Genomic DNA, 25,045 nt, shown 5'->3' with positions numbered 1-25,045 from the left:
AGGAACCAGGAATGTGGGTATGATAGCTTAGTGGTTACTTTGCTGGACTAGAGGCATGTATTTGGAGACACGAGTTCAATTCCTGCCATGTGGCCATATATCTACTAGATTGTTGGAAAAAAAAACCATCTGGTTCACTAGCATTCTTTCGGGAAGGGAACCTGCCATCCCTACCCAACTTATCTGGCCTACATGTGACTCCAGACGCACAGCAATATAGATGACTCTTACCTGCCCTCTGAAATTGCCTAGCAAGCCACTCAGTTGTATAGGGTTGAGTAATAAATGATGATATTGCCAACTATGCCCACATCCCATAAATTAATTTTTTTTAAAAACTAACATTGTTCAATGTGTTTTTTTTTATTCGTTCATGGGATGTGGGTGTCGCTGGCTAGGTCAGTATTTGTTGCCCATCCCTAATTGTCCTTGAGAAGGTGGTGGTGAGCTGCCTTCTTGAACCGCTGCAGTCCATGTGGGGTAGGGACACCACAGTGCTGTTAGGAAGGGAGTTACAGGATTTTGACCCAGCAACAGTGAAGGGACGGTGATATAGTTCCAAGTCTGGATCGTGTGTGGCTTGGAGGGGAACTTGCAATTGGTGGTGTTCCAATGCATCTGCTGCCCTTGTCCTTCGAGGTGGTAGAGGTCGTGAGTTTGTAAGGTGCTGTCGAATGAGCCTTGATGAGTTGCTGCAGTGCATCTTGTAGATAGTACACATTGCTGCCACTATGCATTAGTGGTGGAGGGAGTGAATGTTTGTGAATGGGGTGCCAATCAAGTGGGTTGCTTTGTCATGGATGGTGTCAAGCTTTTTGAGTGTTGTTGAAGCTGCACCCATCCAGGCAAATGGAGAGTATTTCATCACACTCCTGACTTGTGCCTTGTAGATGGTGGACAGGCTTTGGGGAGTCAGGAGGTGAATTACTCGCCACAGGATTCCTAGCCTACGACTTGCTCTTGTAGCCAAAGTATTTATATGGCTACTCCAGTTCAGTTTCTGGTCAGTGGTAAAGGCCCCCCCCCCCCCCCCCACCTCCCAGGAACTTTGACAGGGGATTCAGTGATTGTAATGCCATTGAACGTTGAGGGGAAATGGTTAGATTCTCTCTTGTTGGAGATAGTCATTGCCTGACACTTATGTGGCGCAAATGTTACTTGCTACTTATCTGCCCAAGCCTGGATATTGTCCAGGTTTTGCTGCATTTCTACACAGACTGCTTCGGCATCTGAGTCGTCGCAAATGGTGCTGAACATCGTGCAATCATCAGCGAACATCTCCACTTCTGACCTTATGAATGAAGGAAGGTCATTGATGAAGCAGCTGAAGATGGTTGGGTCTTCGACACTCCCCTCCTGCTGTGATTTCCTGGAGCTGAGATGATTGACCTCCAACAACCACAACCATCTTCCTTTCCGCTAGGTATGGCTCCAATCAGCGGAGAGTTTTCTTCCGATTCCCATTGACTCCAGTTTTCCTCGGGCTCATTGATGCCATACTCGGTCAAATGCTGCCTTGATGTCGAGGGCAGTCGCTCTCATCTCACCTCGAGTTCAGCTCTTTTCTCTATGTTTGAACCAAGGCTGTAATGAGGTCAGGAGCTGAGTGGCCCTGGCAGAACCCATACTGAGTGTCAGCGAGCAGGTTATTGCTAAGCAAATGCCACTTGATAGCACTGTCGACGACAACTTCCATCACTTTACTGATGATCAAGAGTAGACTGATGGGGCGGTATTTGACCGGATTGTCACTGTCCTGCTTTTTGTGTACAGGACATACCTGGGCAATTTTCCACATTGCTGGGTAGATGCAAGTGTTGTAGCTGTACTGGAACAGTTTGGCTAGGGGCGCAGCAAGTTCTGAAGCACAGGTCTTCAGTACTATTGCCGGAATGTTGTCAGGGCCCATAGCCTTTGCAGTATCCAGTGCTTTCAGTTGTTTCTTGATATCACGCGGAGTGAATCGAATTGGCTGAAGACTGACATCTGCCATGCTGGGGACTTCAGGAGGAGGTCAAGATGGATCATCCAGTCGGCACTTCTGGCGAAGATTGTTGTAAATGCTTCAGCCTTATCTTTTGCACTGATATACTGAGCTCCCTCATTGTTGAGGATGGGGATATTTATGGAGCCACCTCCTCCAGTTAGTTGTTTAATTGTCCACCACTATTCACAACTGGATGTGGCAGGGCTGCAGAGCTTAGATCTGATCCGTTGGTTATGGGATCACTTAGCTCTGTGTTTCGCATGCTGCTTATGCTGTTTGACATGCAAGTAGTCCTGGGTTGTAGCTTCACCAGGTTGACCCCTCATTTTGAGGTATGCCCTCCTGCACTCTTCATGGAACCAGGGTTGGTCCCCCAGCTTGATAGTAATGGTAGAGTGGGGGATATGCTGGGCCATGAGATTACAGATTGTGGTTGAGTACAATTCTGCTGCTGCCCCACAGTGCCTCATGGATGCCCAGTTTTACATTGCTAGTTCTGTTTGAAATCTATCCCATTTAGCATGGTGGTGGTGCCACACAACGTGTTGGAGGATATCCTCAATGTGAAGACAGGACTTTGTCTCCACAAGGACTTTGCGGTGGTCACTCCTACCAATACTGTCACGGACAGATGCATCTGCGGGAGACAGACTGGTGAGGATGAGGTCAAGTATATTTTTCCCTCTTGTTGCTTCCTGCACCACCTGCCGCAGACCCAGTCTAGCAGCTATGTCCTTTAGGACGTGGCCAGCTTGGTCAGTGGTGGTGCTACCGAGCCACTCTTGGTGATGGACATTGAAGTCTCCCACCCAGAGTACATTCTGTGCCCTTGCCAACATGTGCTGCTCAACATGGAATACTGATTCATCAGCTGAGGGGAGTGGGGGGGTGCGGTAGGTGGTAATCAGCAGGAGGTTTCTGTGCCCATGTTTGACCTGATGCCATGAGACTTCATGAGGTCCACAGTCAATGTTGAGGACTCCCAGGGCAATTCCATCCCTACTGTATACCACTGTGCCGCCACCTCTGCTGGGTCTGCCCTGCTGGTGGGACAGGACATACCTGGGGATGGTGATGGCTGTGTCTGGGACATTGTACGGTCTGGTTCCATGAGTATGACTATGTCAGGCTGTTGCTTGACTAGTCTGTGGGACAGCTCTCTCAACTTTGGCACAAGCTCCCCGATGTTAGTAAGGAGGACTTTGTAGAATCGACGGGGCTGGGTTTGCCGTTGTCCTTTCCGGTGCCTAGGTCGATGCTGGGTGGTCTGTCCAGTTTCATTCCTTTTTGACTTCATAGAGGTTACATACAACTGAGTGGCTTGCTAGGCCATTTTGGAGAGCAGTTAAGAGTCAACCACATTGCTGTGCGTCTGGAGTCACATGTAGGCCAGACCTGGTAAGGACAGCAGATTTCCTTCCCTAAAGGACATTAGTGAACCAGATGGGTTTTTACAACAATCGACAGTGTTTTCATGGCCATCATTAGACTAGCTTTTAATTCCAGATTTATTAACTGAATTCTATTTCCACCTTCTGCCATGGGTGGAATACCCTGGGTCTCTGGGCTACTAGTCCAGTGACAATACCACTATGCTACCACCTCATCCAGATGAGCAGCAAATGTTTAATTCCTGTACTCTGCTGTTTTGTTGGCTATAAAAACTGAAGTAGGCAGAAGTTCTTTACTTTTATTACTGGTTATTGTCTTAATGATTTGTCTTTAAAATGCTAAATAATAATAGCAGTCTAATATAGATTGATGTTACAAGAAGGTACTAAAACTCAGGGTTCAGATGATAATATAGACTCCACCTGGTTTATTGATGTCCTGTGACTTTTTTGATGTGTTACCACGCTCTTTATAATGACATGGAAAATTGAATTCCTTACTATCTTACAGGAAGTATGTATGGGATATTCTGAGCTCTTGTTGCTGGACAACTGGAGCTGCACTACAAAGCTATGTATTGTTTCATTTATTCTGAGCAATATTGAGCTTCAGTGAATGCTAACAAGACACAAGATACCTTGTGTATAAATCATATGCAGTTGTATTCCGTATAATTATTTATATAATAAAATGAATTCCATTTTTCCCCTTCTCTCCAGAGTTTTTTTTTTCACCTTGGGATGTGAGCATCACTGGCAGGACCAGCATTTATTGCCCATCCTTAATTGCCCTTGAGCTGCCGCCTTGAACTTGTTGCAGTTCACATGGTGTAGGTACTCCCACAGTGCAGTTAGGGAGTGTACTGATTCTTGCTGGGATACGATTCCATGGGCCCCAGCAGGCATCACTCACTGTCCACAGATGTACTTTCCAGCAGGGGTCACTGAACAGAATTAACGAATGCGAGCTGTGACCGAAATCCCCAAGCCGTGGGGCAGCAGAGAGGAGTGAATCATAACGTTCCAGATGCTTACCTCTGTTGAGATCAGCTGACTCAGTTCACCATACATTTTGTCATAATCGCCCAAGATATTTTCACGAAGTGCGGTCAAACTCCCGTTTCTCGCAATCTGGTTCTCAATTTTTGTTTTGCAAAATAAATTTGACATCGTTTTATATACGTGCTTTTGTTTTAAGCTGCAGAATATTTGTTTGCACTACTCATTAATGTATGCTTTGCTTGAAGCTTACATTTATATAGAATTTCAGGCAGTGTGTTATGGTGGCATAATGCTCAACTGCATAAGATTGGTTGCTGTTTAAATTTGTTAAAAGTTGTAACACGTTCTGAACCATGGATTTCTCTCTGACTGGGATTTAAACTTGCCTGCCTGCATTGGTGGACTTCTCAGACAGGAGCAAAATACTTCAGTGGAGCACTCCACAGGGAGGAAAAGCTGTCTGGACTAATTCTGGCCCAAAAATGCACAGTTCCTACGCTGATCACAGGGCACTGATGGTGGCTTTACTGAAAATTGAAGCCTAGACTTATCCACCGTCCATCTGAAACAGGAAGTGTAATGCTGCTTTGAGGAAAGCCTTTGGAAAGAGCAGGAAATTTGTGCTTGTCTCTTCTGAAGGAATTTGTAGAGTTTTCAAGGTAGACGTTTTAATAAAACCTGGAGAATAAGCACACCTTTTTTAATTATAATTTTCTTCACCTCCTCAGCTATAACTAATCCACTACAGATCCTGGCTGCACAGGCTACATCTTCCTCCCCTGTAGTTGTGAGCAAGCACCTTGTCACAGAACCACAACATTCAGCTATGTCCCTAGGTGAGCCTGAGGCCAAACGGCCTAAGATAGAGGAGTCAGCTGGATCAGGCTCGGGTCATGCTGTGATCACATCAACTCCACAGATGCAGGGTGCCAGTGAATAAAGAAAACAAGAATCGAGGAAACAGATTACAGTGATGAAAATATCCACAGAATTCCAAGGTGCCAAACTGGGAGAAAGGAAAAAAAACCAAGCCTACCTTGAACTGAAGCTCACGTTTTTAATGAGGAAACGAGACAGCTGATTGTAGGATTAAGGATGGCTGAGGTGGAGAACACAGCCATCTCCATAATTCAGGCTATGTTGGTGTTTTACAAGCCTTAATTTAAAAAAAAAAGTTGTAACGGATTGGTGGGAGGGAAGCAGATGCAATGACTTGAGTTCCTCTTGACACAACAGTGGGATATTGCCAAGCACATATCTTGGTGATGTGGAGATAGTACTCAGAAAGTGTGCTGACTTATGTATTTAATTACTACAAACCATATAAGTACTGCTGATTTGCCATTTCTTGTGCACATAGTCTTTCCGGAAGGACAGAGAATTAAATAGTTTGATATCTAACAATACTGCCCGGGTTATGTTGGAGACATTTCATGCTCTCGACCAGTGCCACAAAATTCAGCCAGTTTTATCTGAGTGTATTGCACTTTGCTATACTGGATCCCCACAGTGTGATTCACTTGGGGAAGACCACACGGGACCCATTGTAACCAGGTAGATTGGTTAGGTGGGAGTATGGAATGCAGCAGCTCCCATATGAGTGAAATTTACTTTTTAAATGGGAATTAATTAAGGCAAAATGGGACAACTAATTAATACTATTAAAGCCAGCCTTTGGGGGATGATGCTGGTACCCTGTGCTTCATGTCAATAACAGAAGGACAACTCCCTCATCCTGGGGTTGTCAACCAGATTGGTTCCTGTGCGAAAACTATTTTTCTTAACAGTGCCTGCTGGCTCCAAACTTTAAAATAGAAAATTTTGCCTCACTGAATCATCTTGTCCAACTTGACGACAGTGGTGTTTTAAGTTTTTTTTCAAACTTAGTGAGTTACCAATAGTTTTACCCACAATTGACTAGCAGAACAGCATTTTAATTTCTTGATGTAATTTAGTGGAGGGTTGGCATCATCAGTGCTGTAATTTGAATCAGTGAGGACAGGCCTATCATCAACCGTTGACATAAATGTTTTTATCATTGAAGCTAGTAATATTTCATCTTCTGAACATGGCAAGCTAGCTAGGAGTAATTAGTTGTTTAAAAATGTAATTGCAGATTCTAGCAAATACAACTACACTATTTGCATTATTGGATTTATTCTGTATTTAAACCTAGAATCAAATCTGATGGAGCATATATAATCCAGATTTTTTTTTCTGGAATTGGCACCCAATGTGCATCACTGTAGAAATGTGGGTTACATGTTCCTGTTCTAAACCAATGTCCATGTACGCAAATAACTTAAGATATGGGTACAACAAATTGATTCAGATCCAATTGAACACAATCTGACCTTTTTGTAGATGTGCTTGGGACACAATTTTAGTTCTGGGTACCACGTCAGAACCATTAATAGAATTCTGTAATTCACAGAATCTCATCTATTACCTTATGGTAGCAGATTGTGGTGTTCCACTACATTTTCTTGTTTTATATTCCCTTCTAAAAGATACATTTCAGCAAAAGTAGTTTGTTTAACCTTCTTTAGACAAGTGTAATTACATCACAGACCATACATATTTGGCCCATTTTCATGTCTAGATCTTGATTAAATTTGTGTTGACATTGGTAATGTTGCCTGTAAAAGCATAATCAATATAGATCGTATATACTTTTGACGAAAAAAGAATGTCCAAGGCGTGCATTATGATTGGCACAAGACTGTTAAATATTGGTAAATTTTTGGCAGACTGGAGTTGTATTGAGAGTAGTTATGAATTGCTTTCTGCACCACTACACACCTCCCGTTACTTCAGAAATAAAAATGTGAAACTCCATTTTGTAGAAATTGAGTTTTCTAAAGGTTGATCGTTCTGACAAGTCCTTTGTTAATTTTGAGGAAAGCTACATGATTTTCATCTGCACCATTAACAAAGGGCATGTGAACTTATCAACAAAGTAAAACAAGCAAACATGCGGTTGAAACTAAAATGACAACTTCAATTTGGTCAGAAGTTTGTACAAATGTAAAGTGTTTTTAAAGGACAGTATTGGCTAGTCATCTGACTTTTCAGGGAAGCAATGGTCATCACAGTGACTGACTTGGATATGCAGTATTTTGACAAAGCTTAATGATCGATGCAGTGGAAAGCTGTTAAACGTGTGTCTGCATAGAATAATGCGTTTCAGAAATGTATTTTTTTAAAATTGAGAGCCTCTTGCATCTTTAACTGGTATATGCAAAGGTTTGTCATGCATTAAAATGCTATATTTGTTTATGCATTGTTTGACAGTCTTCCACTGTACATATAATCTAATGAATTTGAAATAAGTTTTGATGGACCTTCTCCAAGAATTTCTCCTCTTTAGTCTGAAAATCATAGACCCTGAAGAATGAGAACAGTTAGGGATGTGAAAAGAATATTGAATATCTTCAAACCTCAAATTCTTTTATCGTAGCATCCAACTGCATTTTGAGCAACCTTGATGTTTTTATTACCTCACCTGACAGATTATTTCAAGCATTTATTATTTAAGAAGTTTTTATCCCTGGTATCTGCTTTTAAATGTACTAACTACTAATACCCATTTAGGTCCTCTGGTCCTTCTTACTCTGCTTACTTTTCAGTAATAATTTGAAGAAGTTTCAGAGCACTGAACTGAAAAGATTCAATTTGGTGAGGATGGGAATTTAAAACTCAATATTCAATAATCTTTCTATATATCTAAGCTTCCTCATAGACATACAAAATCAAAAAGGGTAACTGGTTCATTGGCTTCTTTTTAAAAAAAAATAGTATTTAAATTATAGCACTGCAGAATAAAATTTTGAAAGTTGTAAAATGATTCTTTGATATCGATAGTTACTTAAAGGAATGTGCATTTCATTTGTGATAGATTTTAAACCCCAATTGAGGTGGCTGATGGAAAAAGTGCTGTCTACTCATACTGGGATAGATCAAACGTGATGATGTGAGATGTTTCTCCCCATTGTTCATTTCTTACTTATTCAGAAGAGCACCTGACAGATCTGGACTTGGAGCCCATCAAAAAAGTGCTTTGAACTTAATATTGTAACCCTTTCTATGTCAATCATCATTCCTTTCTCTATGCCATACAGTACTCCACACAATGCATGGTATTCCAAATCAACTTCTTCCTTAGTTTATATTTATAGGCAATTCAGTTGGAATGTTTGTTTGAAACTAAAATTGCTGCTGCTGTGAAAACATGGATAGAAGGTGAATTGCATTGTTTGATTTTGGGCAATGCAAGTCTGTTGGAGGGTTTCAGCACAACTTGTCTTTTGAGGGCAAAGACTGTCTCAGTTGGACTTGAAATGGACTTTTTCTTGCAACACAGCACACTCAATACATACACACAGCCACGTCTCTCTTATGAAATGAAGCCGACTTTAAATTTGCAGTAATTAGTAATCTATAAGCAAATCTGCACTGGTCTTGCAGTGCAGTGCAGTCACAGTTGTCAGCAAGTTTTCCCAATCCTGACCATATTGCTCTTCGATATTTGGGGCAGCCATCCTGTACCTTGTAAGGGAATTCACTAAAGGCTCATTTATATTGCCTAGACAAAGTGTGTTGCAGGTGGAAATTTACAGTAAGAATATTGCACCATGATCATTTTGTATACTGTTAACCATCTGTCTACCAACAAAGTATGATTCACACAATGCAAAATCTCAATTTTTGCTAAGTCTGTTTGAAATCAGTACCAACCTAGAATACCGTTTAACAAAAAGTTAGGAAATTCACGATTATTTAGGAATGCAGTGTTGTTATAACTTTTTCTATATTAAACACAAAAAGATGTTTAATAATTTCACTGCAAAAGTCACTCCCAAAACACGTTAAAAAACAGATCCTTGCATCTCAAAACATGGGAATGGAGAGAGGTGATGATGAGATTTAAAAACAAATCTCATCTCCTGAAAAATGATTTTTTAAATTTTGTATTCTAATTTATAATGTGGATTTTAAAGTATAAATCCAGTATTGGCACTTTTATACATGGTTTGAGAGAAAGCTTAAATGGATTGGAATAGTTTGAAAATACCATGTAGGGCTTGCTTTTTGTCGTCTTGTAAACAGTTACACAAGAGTTTAATTCGACATGTGGAATGAGGCCAGTATATATTCTTTGAATAAACTGGTAAAAGAGAGAGGGGTTTAATGTAGTGTCTGTCCCATCTCTATGAAGTGCCAGTGTTATAGACTGTTAAAATGCTATCCATTGATTTTTATTTTATGTTCAGACTATCCTGTTGTAAAACAGATAATCTAAAACAATCCAAAGAATCCGGAAGTTCACAATGTAAGGAAAATAAACTTTATAATAAAGAGTGAGTTATAATGTTTTTGATTCAGTACGATTAACTTTTTTTTGGATCTGGCTGACATAAGTGAATATCTTTGTGGATTCATTAGTTGCCTTTGCCATCAAAATCTTTAGATAAATCAGTCCTAAATATTAGTGATCCTAAATTCAAATTCTAATTTTTGAAAACCAGACAGTTTGAGTTGTAAAACTTGGTATAATTTTCTTCATTTAATGTGACATTTTCTAATTGATTTCAAACATATTGGGGCTGAAAAACCTTTCCAGCAGACTACTCATAACTCTAGCAGGAGTCTGCCAGGTCCCAGCCATGTGCCGATATCTACAGGATGGTCTTATGGTGGCATATCCTCAGCCTGCCCTTTACAAGTCAACTGATGTGCAGAGTACCTATGTTGGGATGTTCCTGCTCTTTGGCCATGAGTCGGGACCCAGCATAGCGCCAATGGAGGTACATCTGGTCTTAACTAGATAAACTGTTAACAAATGGTGTGAGTGGGGAATGAGGCCAAACCTTCAGCGATGATCCGGGTGGGGGTGCTAAGTGAAGCATAGTTTTTTTTTCCCCTACATTATTATTGCAAGCTGATAGCAGCACATTATTCTCCCCCTTTACTGCCAACACTACCGCCCCCACCCACCACCTTCCCACCCCCCAAAAAACCTGTCAAGGTTTTGGCTGGCATTTCTGGCTATTTTGGTAGGGGCCGGCCAACACCGCAGATATGCCACTAACCAGCCAAAGACCCACACCTTGTGGCCCTCTGAACTTTGGGGTCAGTGGCAGAGACTTGGAAGGCATATCATGTCATCTCTCTTTTCTGGCCCCAGTGGATTTTCAGGGCCATTGTATCGAAATGGAATTGAACTTGACCTGATTTTCTTTTTAAAACCCAGTTACAAGCTCTTAGAAGTCTTTTCAATATTGACTGAATTTTCCTATATGCTGTTCAATTTAATGGAGTATTAAACTGACAGTCCGACTTTTGTTGGAAAGTTGCCTTACAGGAGTAATTACCGCATATTCTAGAAGGCTTTTAGAGTACGTGTGTGAGAGTCATTACAAATGCACCCTTTTGTTATTTTGATAACATTTTAGAAACTTCACTTTTATAACCAAATATGGCAGCTCATGCAGTATTAGCATTGTGTTTAAATAACTTCAGTAAAAATAAGAATTTTTAATGTAAATAAATGTAAGTAACACAGTCTAGAGAAATGTAAGTGAGCTTTGTTCTGTGTCAAAATGGTGAACTTTTAATGGTCTGCTGTTTGCTGTTGAGTCCTCTGTGCTTTTCTCATCATGTTTTGGTTCAACATTGCAAATGCATTCTGTAATACTTCATTTTTCATACTAGTGGTTGGTATTCCTTTTCTGTAGTTTCTAACATGACCCAGTGGATAAATGAAAGAGAACTTTTTGCAGCCAAGTACTTTTGATCTGTGATGATTTGTATTTGCTAGTACAGCTGGCTGCGAGCCATGTATTGCTAGCAGGCACCATTGGCAGAAGGAACGCTGCTACTTTGTGGTGGACAATTGTAGTACCAAGACAATGAAATATCTCAGGAATACCTCATATATGTATGGTAAGAAAAGCAAAATCGAGCAATGAGCTCGTGCGTAAATTATCAAAAACTGCCTTTTTAAAAAAAGAATACGTATTGAAGTTCTTAAATTAACAAAAACAAGCTAGATGCTGCTATGAAAACGGTGTAATGTGGACTATGTAGCCTTCTGTAAAAGGGCAGGAAAGTACTTCTGCATGCTTCTTATCCAGTCATCTGGGTAGACTTAACCTGCTGAAATAGATCAGTAGTTAACTGCATTTAGAATAGAAATTGGAAATGAGGGCTTCATTAAAATTAGTTGTTTAGCAAGTTTCAACTAGCTTGCTCCTTTGGATTCTTTAGGAAAATAACTATTCATTTTAATTCAGAAATAAAACACAAAATGCATGAAATACACAGCAGCTCCACCATCATCTGAAAATAAAGAAGATAAATTAACTTGTCTGGTGCAGACTCTTTGTTCGAGCTTGATAAACTTAATTCTCCATTGTAGGAAAATCCTCTGATAGTTGGGATAAAATAGCTTTGTGGCAGCCTTAGAAGAAATGTGTAACTTAAATTTTTACTTTTATAATTTTTTTATGCAACTGTTGGATAGGAGACTCGATATCTTGGACATTTGGTACACATCAGACTAAGGATAATGTTCATTTGAGCAGTGCAGTGACCATTTGGTTTCTTGGAAAGCCAAATAAATTAAATGTTGGAATTGATGAATCATTTACATCAGGCCTTTCTTTCAATGAAATAAGACTACACTGCTTTATCCTGTGCTATTCAGTTTATTATAAATGTGTGACAGTTTAAGGCGAAATAAAGTGAGACTATTTGATGTTTTTCTACATGTTTGCAGTTTTATTTTTAAACCAATATCATACTGTAGTTTTAAAATTTGGTAGGAACTCATCAAGGATTAAAGCTGCAATTTTAAAATTGTGCAGATTTTTTGATAGCATATAATTAAATTAATTATATCAATTTTAGGGATATTGTTGCCTAAATGTTGTGCACAAAGTATCATTTTTCAAAATGCTAGCTTGTATAGAGATTGCCATCCAAAGGGGTCCAGAAGCAACCTAATCCAAACTGGTTGTTAAAAGTTATTTGCCTGCCAATATAACTATTTTGTGGTATCTTAACTGTAGGCTTTTTAAATATTCCATGGTTTAATCTACTTTGTTTACTGTGTGGGACCCTATGGAGCATGTAATGTGTGGAATTATTTTCTTTGAAGAATATTTTTCATAGTATTTTTCTAAAAAAAAAGCCCACAATGTTTGCATTTCACTTTGAAGGAAAACAAAATGTAATAGTAAATAAATGTTTTAATGGTTTTTCTGCTTAGTTATGGGTGTGAGAAATGGAAAAGTGTCTAAGATTGTTTGAATTGTTTTCTATGATTGACCTTAACAGTGACTTGTGCCTGCAATGGACACTTTTAACTTTAATATTAAAATCAAAAAGCTGTCGAATAGAGCTTAAATAAAGGTGATCTCTTTCTAGTGAGGCTGTAACCTGTTGAGGATTGGCTTTTCACATGGCACCAAGTGGAATGAACAACTTGATTGCTGCAATATCCAATCACGATTAACCACAGTTTGAATAAGGCAGGGTAGAAAGGACGATAGGAAAATAGTCTCCAATCTTGCGATTTCTCCCAGTTCTGCTGCTTTTTAATATACATTTCTGATTAGCTGCTTGGATTTAGAAACATAATACAAACACAAATTATTGTAGACAATGCAGAAAAGATGTGAGTTCTTCATTGGTGTGTATGACAGACATGGTGGTTGCAACTGTGCAGGCTGTGGACACAACTTCACCTATATTTGAATTCATAAATTGTTTAACTGAAGGGACCGATGACATGCCTGGTGTCTGACTAAAGATCAGATGCTGGATTGAGTATTCAGTTTAAAATTTAACGCCACCTACTTCAGTATTGTGATGGAACGTAATCATAGTTTAGCATAGTTTCTGTCTTCAAATAAGTTTCTATTTATTTACAACTCCAGGTGAAGCTTTGCACAGCAATAGTTTTCATTTTGCTAACTGCTGCATTAGTGGATTCTTTAAGCTGCCACAGAACAATGTTGTGGAGATAGGCAGATAAAAACTATTAACTTTTTATGTACAAATGTAGAGGATTGTGATCAAGGTGGTGGATTCTTTTATGCACTATATAAAAAGGTTTACAATTTTGTTTGACATAGGACAGGAAATTTTCCCCCCCCACCCAAAGTACTGAATTTTATTAAAGTTTAACTATATTGTGACTGAGCCACATTCCTCTAATGCTGATCTGTTCTCTTCAAAACTAATAGCTTTATGTTTGCTGTTTTTACTATGGGGAGCTTTGTTTCAAAATCTTTGGAAAATTGATTAGAACAAAGCTGATAATTTTATTTACACCTTTGTACTCTCATATTTGATACTTATTGCAGTGTGTACGGCTTCTGACCCATTTCCATTACATATTTATACACACGCGCACACACTCTCAAAATATGATACAAGAAGGATACAGTCTGTGGAACCATTGTTTAAAGTATAAAGAATATAAAGGGCATTGAGCAGCATATCCCACAGGCCACCTCTTTTCAGGGTGCTACTGCTCCCTCTTGTATGTTCTATATATAACAAATAACTGCATGAGGTATCAACCTCTGTATCATGCATTTCTCTCCATATCAGCTAGTTTTGTACACCATTGTCTGCTGGGAAGGTAGCTGGATGATCTACTCCCAATCTTCTAATTCTCTATAATCAACTTCTATAAACTGCTTAAAAGTAGCTTGGGTCTGTTGATGCTTCCTGTCTTATGATCAGATTATTGGGCAAATTCAGGCAGAGTGGAACCTCACTAGACATGAGGATGGATTGGAGAATTGGGGCTTACTGATATAGCCCTGTCTGCTTGGGAATGTAGTGTTGCTGAATTTATTTTCTCCCTGCATGTTCTGCACTCTTGAGAGTAATTTCATGGTGGTTCATTCTTCCCCTTGCACGCCTCCCCACGCCCCCAAAGTATAAGCAACACATTTTAAAGACAACAGTTGCATTATTATCTTTTCTCAAATCATTGATAAAACTTTAAACTGGATGAAAGCTTATGATCAAGCTTAATTATAGTGAAATAAAAACAAATGAAATGAAATCTGGAAATGTGCAGTGAGTCAGATAAAAAGAGGAAAGAGAGGTCAGTGTTTTGGGTAGAACCAAATTACAATCATGGTAGATGGTATGAGTAGACTGAAATGAAGAATACTCAATAACCTGTGCTGGAAGTTACGTAGTAAAAATGTTTTTAAAAATGAGAAGCTAGGTGGCCACAAGTAACTGCAAAATGACTCCTTACAAGTGACTTTAATATAGTAACCATGTCTTAACCTAGTGGTTAAATGCAACTTGACAGATTTAACAGATACTTTGTCATCCAGTTAGTGTTAGCTATGTCAATTTCTTCCCTGTCTCCCCCTCCCTCACCCCAAACATTTGTTTTTGGTAGCTCATATAATATCTACAATACTTTATAACTTTTTAAACTAAATTCCTTTGAGTTTTTAAATCAGAATGATGAAACAAAGCACTGTTCTCCCTGGCCACTCAAAGACTGATGGTGACTGATCAGTTGAAGACTAAAGTTGTTTCAGTATAGCTGCTACAGGTAATTGATTAAAAACAAGCATTTCTATGTATGGTGTCCCTTTAACAAAAGAATGGGCATAAATATACAGTGCATCTGGAAGCCTCCAGGGTTGCTGAACATTCAGAATACCCATTACATTCATATCCAACATTATAGTTGTAATTTGAAACAAAATGTATGTCAGCATTGATACATTGCACATTCATAAAAGCAACAGAGCATGTTGCAGCGACTCAACAGGCCAATCAAATTTAATTTTTAAAGTGTGGCTTCTATCTCTCCCAATAACTTAATTTGGTGAATAAACCTCCCAGTGTGGTACTGAATCATTAAAGTGGCCTCCTGATCATTTTCCAGTGACCTGAACTGAAAAATGTGTGTGTGTGAATGTATGTTATATTGGATGACAACTGGATCGGGTTCCCTAGTGGTTGCCACACCGTAAAGTATCCCATCATCAATTGCCATCACAGCTTATGCTGAAGTATGTCCATCTAGACAGGCTACTGGACAATAGCCAAGACCTGCAGAACCATATCATGGTGTGAGTTAGTGCCTTCAGGAGAAGAGCAGAGTATATAGGTGGGGGTAATATTTATGGAACAATCTATATGGGAGGGAACTGGTCTGGCTACGTGTATTAAAATTGTATATGTAGTCCCTTTTGAATGCATTTATGATGTTGCACATAGCAACTAGGGCAATACCTCCTCATGGTGTAAAATAGTAGTGATGAATGTAGTGATTAAATATATGAAAAAGCCTTTTGAGTTTCAAAATGCATAAACTTTGTACAATAATTATTTAATGGGGTGGAGTATGTGAAATTCTTAACTATTTGGATCATATAGTAGCATTTTTTTCCCTCAGTGTGAGTTTGTATGATGCAGCTCCACATTGACTGTTGACTTTGCTTGCCTATTGGGAAACAGCTAAGCAATCAGAAAGTCATGAGATCATTGGATTGAAGGTACCCATAACAGAGCTTGGGTCAAATTTGGTAGTGAGGGTTTTTGTCCCTAGATCATGAAAATATTGGGTTAAAAAGATTTCTCATTTCTTTTGAGTATGGCCAAAGGACTCTGTAATGACACTCTGCTTCCCTTTCCCATTCAGTTATTGAGGAAGCATGTTCCCAATTATGCTTTGTATGTAAAGGGCTTGTGCAAGTAATTCATGAAATGTTATGTTAACTTGTATGGTCTGAATATCTTGAACTGTTTTAGATTTTACTTCCATCTCTGCGATCCTTTTTTTAAATGAGGAACTCCGCTTTGACGTTGGTAGCCTTCAGCACTGATGGTTTTTGCTTTTGTGGCACCTCAAGATGTAGGGGTGTGGCGTTGTATGCAACAAAGCAGCATTAATAATGGACAGTGACCACCTGCACATGGTCAGTGCAGGCTAGACACTACTGGCTGTCAGAGGATCCCACAAAGCCAGTTCGGCACTTATTCATCAGCAATGGAATCATGTTTGAATTCAATCTACAAAGGATTTATGAACTTAACAAGTAAAACTTAAAAAATACTTTCCATGGAAATATTTGTATTTTATTCTGGATGTTTGTTTAATCAGACTAAAGAAAGTGGAGCCATACTGCTTTTATTAACAGCAATCTGAATGTGATTTTAATGTAATTGAGGGATGTTGATGATGGAATAAGTTTGAAAGTTTTTTATTTTTAAAAAAAACACGCACTCTCTTTTTGTGTTTCTTTGATTTTTCTGTTTCTGTTCATGGTTATCTACATTATGAAAAATGGCTGCCTGGGCTGCAGGGGAGGTACCCTGGGGCTCCCTTCAGCATTGGTTTTTAATGACCATTAAAAATATGTATTAAAGAGTAATCTCTACATGCTTGTTTTGTTTGCTTTCCTTGTTATGGCACTCCGGCATTTTGAAGCACAAAATGTGAGGTGGCTGTTTCAGAATTAATAGATGTTGCAGTGTCTCTATAAACTCCAACAGAATGTTCTAAAAATGTGATAACACGGTAAAGAAAACAAAGCACAGGTTGGTAAGGGGAAACTCTGGTAATGTGAAATTGATCAACAATGGCACTATAATGTACAAGGGTCTCTTACCAGTTGATGCAATTATATGTAACTTCAGCTTCATAAACTCACATGGAACTAACTACAAAACGAGTGATAGCAGGACTAATGGAAGGTAAGTGCACCTGACAAGAAAGCTATAGAATATTTGGAGATGTAATACGTTATTCAGGTGTTCAGTAATTCAAATTAGACTGTATCCTTTTGCAGTGGGTCTCACACCTCAAGACTTCAGTGCGTTTGGCAGTTTTCTGACTCATCCAAAGCTGTTTCATGTCATCATAAAGGTGACCGTATCATTGCACCAAAGCAATGTCATTGTAACCTCTTCAAATATGTTGCAGCATTCTACAGTGTTTTCAGGCATAGTTTATTTTTGAAATTGTACTGACATCCACGATCACTGAAGAAACTCTGTCTATTCCAGATCTCTATATGATGTGTTGACCTTTTTTTTTAAAAGTCTGAAATCAAATTGGTTGACATGGTTTGGCCTTGCCAGTTTGTGTAAAATCAGTTCCATTTCCCTTTGCATTGATACCTTGCCCTCCTTTATTCTATCCCCTTACCCAAATGTTTCTTTAAGATTTTACTTTTTTTTTAATACAAAACTTCAAAAGGCACATCAAAAGAAGTTCCATTTTTAATTATAATACATCATTTATGAATTGATCTCAGTCAATTTTTAAAATTGAGTAAGCTGCATCAAAAATCGCCCTGTCTGGCCTGGTGATGTCATGCATAAAATTTTTCCAAACTTTCCATTATTGTGTCCTATTTGCTTTGTGATTCTTCTTGAATGTGCACACTTGCTAAAAGTAAATTGGGCTATTGTTTAAATGTAAACTTGAACTGTGGAGCAGGATATTGCATTTTACCACCCTTCTCCAAATACTGTTTGAGCAAAAGATTATATGCAGTGATTCAAATATTCATGAAGGTAATATTAGTCATTACTGTTGAGTTGTGTAATCCATATTCTGCATTTTACAAGACAGTGCTAAGCATTAAGGGTTCAGTTATCTGAATTGCAACAAAGAATCAAAATAATGTTCCTGATGTTTAAAAGTCAAAATTTGACTCGTAATTAATTTTTTCTTTCCAGTAAATTTATTAGCACAATTTTAAGCTTGTATGGAAAAACTGGATTTATTTTAATTGTTCAAAGCACCAGCACCCATCACGTTTTCAGTCTTTATATGGTATCCCTTGGTGCATAAAAGAATCATTTCTTGGAACAAAAAAATTAGAAAAGTGACTTGTTTCACACAGTTTCCTGAACTAGCAGTGAGGAGGGAATGTGTGGTGGTGATTGCTTTCTGACCATCTAATATTTATTTTTCTCACCGTCATTTGGCTTGCATCTGCTTGTAGCAAGTTGTTCATACAAGTTCTTACAGCTCAGTCCGCAAGCAGGACCCTGAGCTTCCGGTTGCTTGCCATTTCAACACTCCCCCCTGCTCTCATGCTCACATCTCTGTTCTGGGATTGCTGCAGTGTTCCAGTGAACATCAACGCAAGCTCGAGGAACAGCATCTCATCTACCGATTAGGCACACTACAGCCTGCCGGACTGAACATTGAGTTCAATCATTTCAGAGCATGACAGCCCCCCACTTTACTTTCTTTTTCAGTCATTTTTAGTTATTTTTTCTTCCTTTTTTTTGCATTCCTTTTTACATTTTTTACAATCTTTTTTTGCATTTATTTCAGTTCATCTTAGTTTGTTCTGTTTGCTTACCCACTGTTTTTTTCAGGTTGTTTTTCTTCAGGTTTGCAGTTGCTGCTGTTCAATATTCAGTATATTCACACCTAATCTGTACTAATGCTTTGTCTTTCAACACACCATTAACATATTGTTTGCCTTTGCTCCGTGACCTTTTGGTCAGCTATGTGGCCTGGTCCAATCTGCACCTTCTCCTTTGTTATCTCTTGCCCAACCCCCACCTCACTTGCTTATAATCTGTGACTTTTCTAATATTTGTCAGTTCCGAAGAAGGGTCACTGACCCGAAACGTTAACTCTGCTTCTCTTTCCACAGATGCTGCCAGACCTGCTGAGTGAATCCAGCATTTCTTGTTTTTGTTTCAGATTTCCAGCATCCGCAGTATTTTGCTTTTATTTAAGTTCTTACAGCTGTTTCCTAGCCACCAGCTTGTCAAAGAGATCTAATGAAAGAGGATTTGAAATTACTAATTTATATAAGGTTTTTCTCATTTGTTCCTTGGATTGTTAATGTGAAAAATATGAGATCTGAACCATCAGACCAATTTAACAAATTACTCAATAAGATTTCACATTTTAAGTCTTTTATTACAACAACTAAAACTAAAAGAAATCCCCAATTAACTAATTAGTACATTGTAAACAGCTGATACCCCAAATTACAAAAGGTATTTTCTTCCTATTCAACACTTGAAAATTTCACGCCATACTTATACATTGCACGGTCCTTTTTTGATATCCTTTGCGGTTAAAAGTCCCAAACTCCTCCCAATTCCAATGGGTTGGATCTACAAGACTTTTCAAAAAATCAATATTATCTTTGCTCCCTTCTCCGAGCATTTCCAACCTGGACATCTGTGGATAATGTGATTTCCCATGATCCCATGGATCCTTTACTCCTCCGCAAGCCTCCTCCACAAGCTTCAGCTCTCAAAACGGGTTCAAATCTCCACATCCTTTGGCCATATATCTTCAAATAGCAGGTGCTCTCTCTCTGTCTAGCTGCCACCGCTGGGTGTCTTACAGCTTGCCTTCAGGCTGCACCCTGGTGCGTCCCTTTTTACAACCTGCTTGAGGCCACAACGTAGTGATTCCTTCTCCACAGCCTGTTTTCCTCCGGAAAGTCTATTCAGTTTATCTGGACTTAGAATTCAATAGATCATTGTTCTGCTCCAAAATGCAGAGACAAGTAGTCTGAGTTCTACAAAGCTGCTTGGCCTTTCCATTGTCCCAGGTGTTAACACCTGCCTGGTGCATTTGAATGTTCTGAATGGCTGACTCCTTGTTTTACCATCCAGTAGTCTGGGTGGTACTGAAAGCAGCCAGATGTACCGCACAAAGAACAGCTAGGCGTTGCGCAAACGACGACTGGCAACACCTATGCAGTCATATTCAGCTGGCCTCAGACACCGGAAACATCAGAGGAATGTATGATGGCATGAAGAGAGCTCTTGGGCCAACCATCAAGAAGATCGCCCCCCTCAAATCTAAATCGGGGGACATAATCACTGACCAACGCAAACAGATGGACCGCTGGGTTGAGCACTACCGAGAACTGTACTCCAGGGAGAATGCTGTCACTGAGACTGCCCTCAATGCAGCCCAGCCTCTACCAGTCATGGATGAGCTGGACATACAGCCAACCAAATCGGAACTCAGTGATGCCATTGATTCCCTAGCCAGCGGAAAAGCCCCTGGGAAGGACAGCATTACCCCTGAAATAATCAAGAGTGCCCAGCCTGCTATACTCTCAGCTACATGAACTGCTATGCCTGTGCTGGGACGAGGGAGCAGTACCCCAGGACATGCGCGATGCCAACATCATCACCCTCTATAAAAACAAAGGTGACCGCGGTGACTGCAACAACTACCGTGGAATCTCCCTGCTCAGCATAGTGGGGAAAGTCTTTGCTCGAGTTGCTCTGAACAGGCTCCAGAAGCTGGCCGAGCGCGTCTACCCTGAGGCACAGTGTGGCTTTCGTGCAGAGAGATCGACCATTGACATGCTGTTCTCCCTTCATCAGATACAGGAGAAATGCCGTGAACAACAGATGCCCCTCTATGTTGTTTTCATTGATCTCACCAAAGCCTTTGACCTCGTCAGCAGACGTGGTCTCTTCAGACTACTAGAAAAGATCGGATGTCCACCAAAGCTACTAAGTATCATCACCTCATTCCATGACAATATGAAAGGCACAATTCAACATGGTGGCTCCTCATCAGAGCCCTTTCCTATCCTGAGTGGTGTGAAACAGGGCTGTGTTCTCGCACCCACACTTTTTGGGATTTTCTTCTCCCTGCTGCTTTCACATGCGTTCAAATCCTCTGAAGAAGGAATTTTCCTCCACACAAGATCAGGGGGCAGGTTGTTCAACCTTGCCCGTCTAAGAGCGAAGTCCAAAGTACGGAAAGTCCTCATCAGAGAACTCCTCTTTGCTGACGATGCTGCTTTAACATCTCACACTGAAGAGTGCCTGCAGAGTCTCATCGACAGGTTTGCGTCTGCCTGCAATGAATTTGGCCTAACCATCAGCCTCAAGAAAATGAACATCATGGGGCAGGATGTCAGAAATGCTCCATCCATCAATATTGGCGACCACGCTCTGGAAGTGGTTCAAGAGTTCACCTACCTAGGCTCAACTATCACCAGTAACCTGTCTCTAGATGCAGAAATCAACAAGCGCATGGGTAAGGCTTCCACTGCTATGTCCAGACTGGCCAAGAGAGTGTGGGAAAATGGCGCACTGACACGGAACACAAAAGTCCGAGTGTATCAAGCCTGTGTCCTCAGTACCTTGCTCTATGGCAGCGAGGCCTGGACAACGTATGCCAGCCAAGAGCGACGTCTCAATTCATTCCATCTTCGCTGCCTTCGGAGAGTACTTGGCATCAGGTGGCAGGACTATATCTCCAACACAGAAGTCCTTGAAGCGGCCAACACCCCCAGCTTATACACACTACTGAGTCAGCGGCGCTTGAGATGGCTTGGCCATGTGAGCCGCATGGAAGATGGCAGGATCCCCAAAGACACATTGTACAGCGAGCTCGCCACTGGTATCAGACCCACCGGCCGTCCATGTCTCCCCTATAAAGACGTCTGCAAACGCGACATGAAATCGTGTGACATTGATCACAAGTCGTGGGAGTCAGTTGCCAGCATTCGCCAGAGCTGGCGGGCAGCCATAAAGACAGGGCTAAATTGTGGCGAGTCGAAGAGACTTAGTAGTTGGCAGGAAAAAAGACAGAGGTGCAAGGGGAGAGCCAACTGTGCAACAGCCCCGACAAACACATTTCTCTGCAGCACCTGTGGAAGAGTCTGTCACTCCAGAATTGGCCTTTATAGCCACTCCAGGCGCTGCTTCACAAACCACTGACCACCTCCAGGCGCGTATCCATTGTCTCTCGAGATAAGGAGGCCCAAAAGAAGAGTCTGGGTGGGTGAAGCCCACTATTCTTCAAGCATCAGTGCTGTTCTCTCTCTTCAGAGGACAGTCTTTGATCTGTTCTATCTGTTGTCCTAGTAACCTTTCGCAGTGTGGAAGTAAGGTCAGCTGATCTTCTGAGCACCATCTTGAGTTTTTAAAAATCACAATCTTTAAGACATAATCATATTACAAGGTCCAGCATTCATAACAAGATCACTAAATATTTTTGTTCTCAACTTGAATGTTATTTTAGCAGCATTACTCTTTTTAAATCCTTCGCAGAAAAGGTGACTTGCCTCCAGCGAATGAAATTTAAACTTAAGTTTAATATGTCTAACAAGGACAGTAGGAATAGTAACAAAAAAGGAAATGCTCCTTAAAACTAGTTGGAACTTTATTGCTTAACCCTTTCAAGTTAAATATATCTTCCTTACCCCCTTCCTCGCGTGCACGCAATTTTGAAGTTATGAAAAAAGCAAGGGATATTAGTACATTTTTTCTGATAAAAGATTGTTTCACATTATGTTCCAAAAATTACATTTCAAAACTACTGCCCACTGTGGCATATTATTGAGTCATAGAGTCGTACAGCATAGAAACAGGCCCTTTGGCCCACCGCGTCCATGCCGACCAAAATGCCTATCTATACTAATCCCACCTGCCTGCATTAATTCCATATCCCTCCTATGCCTTGCTCATTCAAGTACCTTTCCAGATGCCTTTTAAATGTTGCTACTGTTCCTGCCTCCACCACCTCCTCTGGCAGCTCATTCCAGATACCCACTATTCTCTGTGTGAAAAATTTACCCTTTTGATCCCCTTTAAACCTCCTCCCTCTCACCTTAATTCTATGCCCTCAAGTTTTACTCACCCCTATCATGGGAAACAGACTCTGGCTATCTACCCTATCTATGCCTCTCATAATTTTATATACCTCTATCATGTCCCCTCTCAGCCTCCTTCGCTCCAGGGAAAACAGACCCAGCCTATCCAATCTCTCTTTATAACTCAAGCCCTCCACACCAGGCAACATCCTTGTGAATCTTTTCTGCACCCTCTCTACTTAATCACATCTTTCCTGTAGTGCGGCGACCAGAACTGCACACAGTACTCCAAATGCGGCCTAACCAACGTCATGTACAACTGTAACATGACGTTCCAACTCTTGTACTCAATGCCTGGGCTGATGAAGGCAAGCATGCCATATGCCTTCTTCACCACCCTGTTTACCTGTGTTGCCACTTTCAGGGAACTATGTATTTGCACCCTAAGGTGTCTCTGCATCACAACACTCCCCAGGGCCCTGCCATTCACTGTATATGTCCTGCCCTGGTTTAACTTCCCAAAATGCATCACTTTGCACTTGTCTGCGTTAAATTCCATTTGCCAATCCCTTGCCAACTTTCCCAGTTGATCTATATCCTGTTGTAACCTTAGACAACCTTCTTCACTGTCCACTATACCACCAACTTTGGTGTCATCTGCAAACTTACTACTCATGCCCCCTACATTCACATTCAAGTCATTAATATATATGACAAACCTCAGAGGGCCCAGCATCGATCCCTGCGCCACACTACTGGTCATCGGCTTCCAACCTGAAAAATAATCCTCCACTACCACCCTCTGCCTCCTATCACCAAGCCAATTTTATATCCGATTGGCTAGCTCACCCTGAATCCCATGTGTTCGAACATTCTGAACCAGCCTACCGTGCAGGACCTTGTCAAAGGCCTTGCTAAAGTCCATGTAGACAGCGTCCATCACCCTGCCCTCGTCAATCCTCTTGGTCACCTCCTCAAATCAAATTTGTGAGACATGATCTCCCACGCACAAAGCCATGCTGACTGTCCCTAATCAGACCTTGCCTTTCCAATTGCATATAAATCCTGTCTCTCAGAATCCCTTCCAATAACTTTCCCACCACTGATGTAGGGCTCACCGGCCTGTAGTTCCCTGGCTTATCCCTGCTGCCTTTCTTAAATAAAGGCACAACATTAGCTATCCTCCAGTCTTCAGGTACCTCACCCGTAGCTAACGATGATACAACAATCTCTGCCAGGGCCCCAGCAATCTCCTCCCTTGCTTCCCATAGCATCCTAGGATACACCTGGTCAGGCCCTGGGGATTTATCCACCTTAATGCGCTTCAAAACCTCCAACACCACCTCCTTTGTAATGTTGATACGCTCCAGGATATCGGTGTTCCCTCCCTTGAACTCACTAGCTTCCATGACCTGCTCCACGGTAAATACAGACAAGAAGTATTCATTTAAGACCTCGCCCATTTCCCGTGGCTCCACACATAGATTACCACATTGATCGTTAAGGGGACCTACTCTCTCCCTAGCTACCCTTTTAATATACTTATAGAATCTTTTAGGATTCTCCTTTTATCTTATCTGCCAGGGAAATCTCCTGTCCCCTTTTTACCCTCCTAATTTCCTCCTTGTGTACTCCTACATCCCTTATACTCCTTGAGGGACTCGCTTGATCCCAGCTGCCTATACCTGACATATGCCTCCTTCTTTGTCCTGACCAGACCCTCAATATCCCTCGTCAACCAAGGTTCCCTAAACTTGCCAGCCTTGCCCTTCCATCTAACAGGAACATGCCGGCCCTGAACTCTTCTTATCTCACTTTTCAAAGCCTCCCAATTGCCAGACGTCCCTTTACCTGTGAACAGCCACTCCCATTTAACTTTTGAGAGTTCCTGTCTGATGCCATCGAAATTAGCCTTCCCCCAATTTAGGACTTCAACCTGAGGACAAGTCCTATCCTTTTCCATAACTATCTTGAAGCTAATAGAGTTCTGGTCACTGGTCCCAAAATGCTCTCCAACTGACACATCAATCACCTGCCCAGCCTCATTTCCTAAGAGGAGA

The 25,045-nt window shown here is 40.7% G+C and overlaps 1 protein-coding gene across 1 annotated transcript in view; it reads left to right on the top strand.

Moving 5' to 3' along the window:
• The window catches only part of foxk1 (forkhead box K1), a 165,369-nt gene extending 148,564 nt beyond the window's left edge, over positions 1-16,805 (top strand). Inside the window, exon 9 of the mRNA XM_068055805.1 lies at positions 5,109-16,805. Within this exon, the coding sequence (XP_067911906.1) occupies positions 5,109-5,320 (212 nt within the window). The 3' untranslated portion in view covers positions 5,321-16,805. The remainder of the gene's footprint in view (positions 1-5,108) is intronic.
• Positions 16,806-25,045: the final 8,240 nt, after the last annotated feature.

Source organism: Heterodontus francisci, chromosome 24 (genome assembly GCF_036365525.1).
Source record: "Heterodontus francisci isolate sHetFra1 chromosome 24, sHetFra1.hap1, whole genome shotgun sequence".
Classification (NCBI taxonomy): Eukaryota; Metazoa; Chordata; class Chondrichthyes; order Heterodontiformes; family Heterodontidae; genus Heterodontus; species Heterodontus francisci.
The sequence above is the reverse complement of the archived record's forward strand: the minus strand, read 5'-3'. Positions and strand labels throughout refer to the sequence as shown.